Here is a 7521-nt window from a genome sequence, read left to right as displayed (position 1 = left end):
ATTCAAATTCATTACACTATTTCCAATTACTATTATGTTTGTTGACTTGAAATAAATATTTATTTTATCTCGCTTTGAGGTGCATTTGTTTCATGGGTGGTTCCACTTGGAGTACGTTCAGTTCAATGTTTGCTAAGTGGCTTGACTGTATGTACTGAATGACACGTTCCCCCAAAACGTTTTTCAGAGTTCTTGAACAGACTTTGAGGTACGTTTGCTCTATTTGTTGGGTGTGGCTTGAAGCAATGAGTGACATATATAAAGGGCAAAGGTGCATTTTGAACACACAACCCAACCCCTCACCGTTTTTCAACTGGTTGTTCAGAACAGAAGTGAATGTTGCACACTTTTTTTTGGACTCAACAGCCCTGCCATTGGTAGGCCTACGTCACCATTTCCGGTTTCAGGCTATTTAACCCATTTGAGCCATTTTATTCTGGTTGGTCGAGAGGGCTGGAAGTATTTAGACAACGTGCTGCTGTTGCTTTAGATTTCAGGTATTAGACTTGAGTCTTTCTGCAGTTTTTGCAGTGTTTGGGCGTTTTAACTTTGTATCCATTATCTTGCTACCGTAGCCTAAGTATTTTGGATAATTTTTGTTCATGTCGATTTTTTTGTCAATACGTTTTGTTTTTAACTACAACCATTCTTCCATGGATTCCGTCATCACTTTTGCACTTTGGGCCTACACAAACTTTTTTTTCCACGCTACTCCGTCCGCTCTCCAAATGTATGCTCCAAAATCCAACTAACTAGACTGCTGGGTCCGTTATTCTTAATAAGAGTATTATTTGGTTTAAAATAACAAGTATTTGTTGAAAAAATAAATTACTCAAAAAGACTGCAGGTGAATTTCAGACAGTTTATTTAATAGATCACTGAAACAGCTGTGTGTGTCTGTCGAACCTGACACAAACAGAAACTACTACTGGAAATTTACATCACTGACTGACAAACACACAGGCACAGACTTGACAACCCTTGGACTTCTTCTCTCTCTGTCATACACACTCATACATAACATGTGTTCTAGAGATAGAACGGTGAATGTGTTGCAAATGGCACTGTATTTTCTATACAGTGAGCTATATAGGGAATAGGGTGCCATTTGGGACGCACTTTGCGTTTCTGACATAGGAGCAGCAGGCATGACTGGATGGGAATTCAAAAACATTCCTTGTTAGTCTTCTTACGAAATGACCCATATTCAAATGCCACTTGGTGTGTCTGTTAAGTAAAATAGAGGGCGCTTCAAACGATCAGAGCCATGAAATAAACACTGGAATAAAAAAAGTAAAATTGGGGAGAAAAGGGGGTAAAATTTATTTAAAAAAAAACAATTAAAAAAAAAAAGTGCATTGCCGAAAAAGCATGATAGGACTGAATCGCAGCATAGCCCTTTCCTGCAGTCAAATGAGTTAGTGGCCTCATGGGTGGAATGTTATTAATATTTTTCACAATTTCATAATTAATAAACAACAATTTTTTAAACTCTGAAAATCCAATGTTTCTATTTCAAAACGGGTTTTTATATTTTTCAGTCTTCTGTGATGTATATAAAGTGTAATATTGTGATGCATCCAATGTTTCTATTTCAAAACGGGTTTTTATATTTTTCAGTCTTCTGTGATGTATATAAAGTGTAATATTGTGATGCAAACTCAAAATGTAATACATTTAAACTCTATGTCTGACATGGTACAGATGTCTTCTTTTTTAAGCCCACAACCATGTGTGTGAGGTGTATACTTTTGTTTCAAAGTAGATTTGTTTAAGACTACTAAGAAACACTCAGTGTGACCCTGATTTAGCCCACTGCAGTAAAAGGTTATGTAGTCCTTGGCTTTGTACATGGACTGTTGTTTAGAGTAAACAGTGTCCTCTGAAAATGATTCCAGTTTAAAAACAGGCTTACTGTAGCATGGAAAGAAACATCTTAGCGCTGTCCTTAATAGCACCCGCTATTCCTATGGGCCCTGCTCAAAAGTAGTGCACTATATACGGAATAGGGGTCAATTTGGGAAACACGATAGATCTACCCAGGGACGCAGTCCAAAAATCCCCAAATCCCCATTCTAATGTTTCATAGCTTCATTGTGCACAGACACCTTTTAAACTATACTATTTGACATTCCTCTGTACCGTCATTTGCATATAAAACCATATCCTCTACTGACTCCATCCAAGCAAAATCACATCAAGCATCTTTTAACAATGGATCTATTGGCAGTACAACAGGGGTTTCAAACACATTGAGTCCATCGGTTCAAATCATTTTACTGGCTGTATGTATTAATACATAAAATAACATTGACCTAAAGCAGCGGTGGCTGGTGCCACTTTAAATCGGAGGACGGGCTCATCGTAATGGCTGGAATGGAATAAATAGAACGGCATCAAACACATACCGTTCAAATAAATTCCATTCCAGTGTATGAGCCGTCCTCCCCTCACCACCTACCACTGACCTAAAGAAACCCTTTAGGGCCAGACAACTGCTTCCCAAATGGCATCCTATTTCGTAAATAGTGCACTACATTTGACCAGGGCCCATAGGACTCTGGTCAAAGGTAGTGCACTATAACATTATAGGGAATAGGGTGCCATTTTCGGTTGCATCCCCATTAACCCCTGTTATTGCTGTTTACTGTGGTATCTATCTACAGACAATGTACCTGGACTAGTCTGGTTTATTGGCACAAATAAATGTACATACTTTTAAAAAAATGAAATCTTCAGTGTTTGTCTGATATAACAATACTCAGTGTGGCATATATAGTTTTAGATCATTCCCCAATATTTCCAGATATCCTGGTTGGAACCAATCACAGCCAGAGAGGAAAAGGTTGTAGACATGAGACACTCCAGTTGTTCTGGGGATTGGCTGTTCAGCTCTTACCTAAGGATAATTGTGGCTATCAAACTGAGATTTCTCACTCACTGACTGCCTTTTTAAGGAGTCCAATATTGAGTTACATTAGTGCCGATCACAGTGGCAGCCCATCAGGTCTGTTAGATTTTTTTACAGGGTGGTGGGGATAGAGAGAGCCTGTGACCAATGGCACCCTATTTTCTATATCGTGCACTATTGGGAAGCATACAGAATGCTTGGGCAGAGGCTCCATCTTGACCGTTGGTGGTTCCAGCACCAGTTTGATAGCAGCCAGACCCAGTGCAATTATCTGTAGGTAAGCGCTGATCAGCCAATCCCCACGAAACCTGGAATCTCTCATTTCTACAACCTCCTCCTCTCCGGCTGTGATTGGTTGCAACCAGGATTTCTGGGAATATTGGGGAATATTGGAAAAATGTACAGAATTCTGCAACCCTAACAAAGAGCCTAACAAACCCACTGTCTTGAGCACTGACCCTAGACCAGTCTGAACGCATCTTCACACTGTCCACCAAGGTTTCTAACTTGCTGCAATAAGAACTGATTCTAGACCAGGCTACTATTACAGACAGACAGAAGTAAACATGTAAACACAAATAGAAAGAATGACCACAAGGATAAATACAATCCTTCTGTACACGGCTGCTATACAAAACAGTTCACCCTGTTTGTTTGTGATTACACTCAATTGCTTTAATACAGTAGATACCGGATCATAATCATTTTGTCAACAACAACAAAGACACTGTGTCAACAACAGCAAAGACACTGTGTCCCATATTTCACCCTGCACTCTATATAGTGCACTAAGTTTGACCAGGTCACTATGGGCCCTGGTCAAAAGCAGTGCACTAGATAGGTGATAATGTGCCATTTGGGACACAAACATGAAGAAGAAGAAAATATTTATAACTCTTCGTAAATCAATGCGATTAGCATTAAGAGTGGGACCCTCAAGCCCGCCCACTCCTAACCCCTCCCAGCACCCTCACAGCCCCATATGAAGATCAAAGACAGTATTAGCATGAAGGGAGATCAGTGTGAGAGATAGAGAATGTGACCTGAGACCTGGTTATCACGGACGCCCACCCACATGCTCTCTCTCGCACTGATCTGCCCTTCATGTTAATACTGACCAGAGACCTCAATATTAAAAGCAACGACCATCTGTTCTCAGTGAAGGGCATTGGGGTTAGACAAATCATTGCAACACTACATCAATCATTATTACTTTAGGCTGGCTGGCTACTGAAGACATGTAGTATGTGCTTTCTATCAAATATAGGCTGGTTTATAAGTATATAATACAACACAGAGATCACATATTTCCCTGTTTTTGTTTTTAAAACATTATTGATCAAAATACTACCACATACATACAGTGCTGCATTATATATTGGAGCAACACTAGGTAAGCATTCTGTTTTTAGACCATCAGAGAGATTCTGACAAAATGTGGAACACAGCAAGCGCTTCCCCAAAATGTCACCCGATTCCTACATAGTACACTATATAATAAATAGGGTGCCATTTGGGACACAAACACAGCGAACAACCACCACCAGTATTGATTGATCAGTCCCTCTAGGAACAACCCTTGGCTAGAGGTGGTTTAGTGGATTCCACATGCAGTAATTACTGGATTCACTGGCTGTTACGCCTCAGCACTGAGGTCAGAAATAAAGAAAGCAGGCCTGGGTTTCAAATACTTGGAAAATCAATTGAAATACCTATCTGTTTAAAATTGCCTGGCTTAATAAACCAATAGAAAAGTCCCAAAACGTCATACCCCACCCATCTGGCACGCCAGGCAGACTTAACCAAACACTCAAAGTATTTGAAAAGATTCGAATTTTTGTATTTGATCCCAGGTCTACCAAGAGGTCCAAACACTGTATATTGCAGCTCCAGCTGGAATATACTGTATGTGCTCAGTACTGACACCACCAGTCCCCAGGGGCACAGGGGTCCCCAAATTAGGATACCTCAAATTTCCACGAGAATTCCATGAGGCTGAGGCCCTCCTTCTGATGGGGGGGGGGGGGGGGGGGGGGCAGGGTAATGGTGTTTGGGGAGTAGAGGGGTGCATCAAGTTGACGAAAAGGGGTGTGTGTTTTGTGTCTTCGGAATATCTCCAAATCAATAATAGGAGCAAATGAGTTTCAGTCCCCAGTTTATTTGTAGCAAACCCCCCCTCTCTCTGTCTCGGTCTGTTTGTTGTTTTCTTGGCCATCTATGATAGGTATAAAATCCTTTATCCTCATCATAATCCAGGCTGAGGAGGGTGGTGGAGCTACAGCAGTGGGGAGTGGGAGGGAACATGGTGATTGACATGATGTCTGGCCCCTCCCCTCAGCCACAGGAGATGACAGTAAAACGTTTGGAGATGCAGGACATGTTGTGGAGCACGATACCCAGGAGAAAGAGCAGGACACAGGCTACCAGGATCACTGTACACACCCCGGACCACGTGGAGCCCTTCCCCCCCCCACCACCTCCTCCCCCGGCTCCCCTCCTCTCTGCCTCCTCCAGGCCATCGAGACTCATCCCCAGGGGCTGCAGCTCAGGCATGGCCACCACCGCCACATCCACCTTTTGCTGCCCGCTGCCACCTGGCAGGAAGCGGCAGCCCAGTTCACCAGGCAACAGCGCCCTCTCCTTAGCGACGGGCAGGGGCAGCATGTAGCAGCCATTGCTAGGCAGGCGGATGAAGACGGGCGTGTGCTCGGAGGCGTGCGGGATGGCGATGACGGTAATGATGTCAGGGTCATCGGGGAGCTGGGAGACGGAGAGGCCGGCGGGGAGTTTGGTGACGCCACGGCACCAGGGGCAGCGGATCTCTTTCTGGCTGGACCTCATCTGGGTCAGGCACACAGAGCAGCACGTGTGTCTGCAGTCCAGCAGCTTGGGCCTCCTTCGCGGGCTGTAGTAGTTAAAACAGATCTGACACTCCAGGATGGAGTCCTGCGAGAGAGACCGAGTCTCCATTTTGTTATGGATTGTTATTATGGGTCCTTTATAGTAGCGTTCACGTTTCCGTTCACTTCACTTGTGAGAATGTCAGCAATCACGAGAATAGGGTGGTTTCACAAGGCTAGGTGCTTTATAGTTTCAGGAGAAGGGAGAGAACGTGCTCAATTATTATCCTCTTGCGTAAACAAGTGAAACAGGGCTTGTAACCCTTTGATGTAACTGGCTGTTTTTGTGCACTGCAACACAAACCAGGATGACAAAGAAGAATGCCTCTTATTATTTGACTGTAGTAGCAGGAAGCTAAATGATATCCAGACCATCTACAAGGCACTTGAATCCTCCTCAGAGCAAAGCTGTGCTGTTTGAGTTCATAGCCTCTGCTCGGTGTCCTTCCACCCACCTGGCCGTCTCAGTGTCGGTGTGATGTCACAGGATGATCGAGGTCACATGGTGGTTCATCTGTGAAACAAGAGAGAAGACCGGAGTGTTAACGGGCTGAATAGATTCACGGGGCAGAGAGAGTGTATGTGTGTGTATGTACAGAAGTGCGCATCAACACTGATAGTGGAGCAGAAATAGGAGCAGGGGCATGGCCAGGGCAGTGTAGCGGGCCGCCAGGCACGTAGGCTTTGTGTGTGTCCCGAATGGCACCCCATTCCCTATACAGTGCACTACTTTTGACCAGAGCCCTATGGGGATTAGGGTGTAGCCTGTGTCCCCCTCAATCCCCCTGGGGCTGGCTCATCAGCCTGGATCTCTCGCATTCATTTTCACACAGATATATCAGTTAGCTGCCCTGCCCCTATCAAAGCTCTGCCTGCCCGCCTGGCTTTAACATCAAAAGGAATCACACACACACACACACACACACACACACACACACACACACACACACACACACACACACACACACACACACACACACACACACACACACACACACACACAGTTAGCTCTCATCAGACACACGACAGAGAAATAACTAACATTTCAGAAACGTGTGAGGAAGCTCATAATATTGCTAATTATTTTTTATCTTCAGCCCCAGTAGGAAATTAATTTTGGTCATCACACTGTACACAGAATACATAAAATCAACATACGTATTAGTTAGCCACAGGCTCTGTGAATGTTTGTTCTCCCACTCTTCTTTTTACATAATCATATCAGCCATTTTAGTTAGGGCAATTCTATTGGAACAGAATTACGCCCAGACTCAAGATTTTTCACTTCAAATGTAAACCAAACAAAAAACACTGATGTCTAAGCTTAACAAACCACACAGCTCTATGCACAAGGACTACTTTAACAAGATGTTACCGTAATTCTGTTACCAAACGTTGCACACTTTTTCCAGATGTTTGTATTTATCTATGGTTTGTTAAATTTTGAAATCAATGGTTTTTTGTTTGGCAATCATTTTAAAGTAAAATAAAAAGTATTAGCATAATTCCGTTAATGTGGAATTGACCTTAATCCGCGTAGAATCTCCGTTATGACACTCTCACATTTACAGGTGATTACGTTCTGATTACGTTCCTACTCTTTATTTTTCTGTGAGCTGGGAGTGTGAAATGGAGAGTTGGACTCAAAGCAAGGCAAGATGTTTCTTTCCTCTTCCATCTCTAAGCCCTATAGGGACACCGTAGCTTGTA

The 7521-nt window shown here is 43.2% G+C and overlaps 1 protein-coding gene across 3 annotated transcripts in view; it reads right to left on the bottom strand.

The window, feature by feature from the left end:
- Positions 1–848: 848 nt before the first annotated feature.
- Positions 849–7521, bottom strand: part of LOC129822816 (E3 ubiquitin-protein ligase RNF152-like) — a 58405-nt gene continuing 51732 nt past the window's right edge. For all 3 annotated transcript variants that reach the window (XM_055881244.1, XM_055881242.1, XM_055881243.1), the window contains one exon: positions 849–6325. In XM_055881244.1, the coding sequence (XP_055737219.1) occupies positions 5246–5881 (636 nt within the window). In that variant the 5' untranslated portion in view covers positions 5882–6325 and the 3' untranslated portion in view covers positions 849–5245. The remainder of the gene's footprint in view (positions 6326–7521) is intronic.

This window comes from Salvelinus fontinalis, chromosome 25 (genome assembly GCF_029448725.1).
Source record: "Salvelinus fontinalis isolate EN_2023a chromosome 25, ASM2944872v1, whole genome shotgun sequence".
In the NCBI taxonomy this organism is placed as follows: Eukaryota; Metazoa; Chordata; class Actinopteri; order Salmoniformes; family Salmonidae; genus Salvelinus; species Salvelinus fontinalis.
The sequence above is the reverse complement of the archived record's forward strand: the minus strand, read 5'-3'. Positions and strand labels throughout refer to the sequence as shown.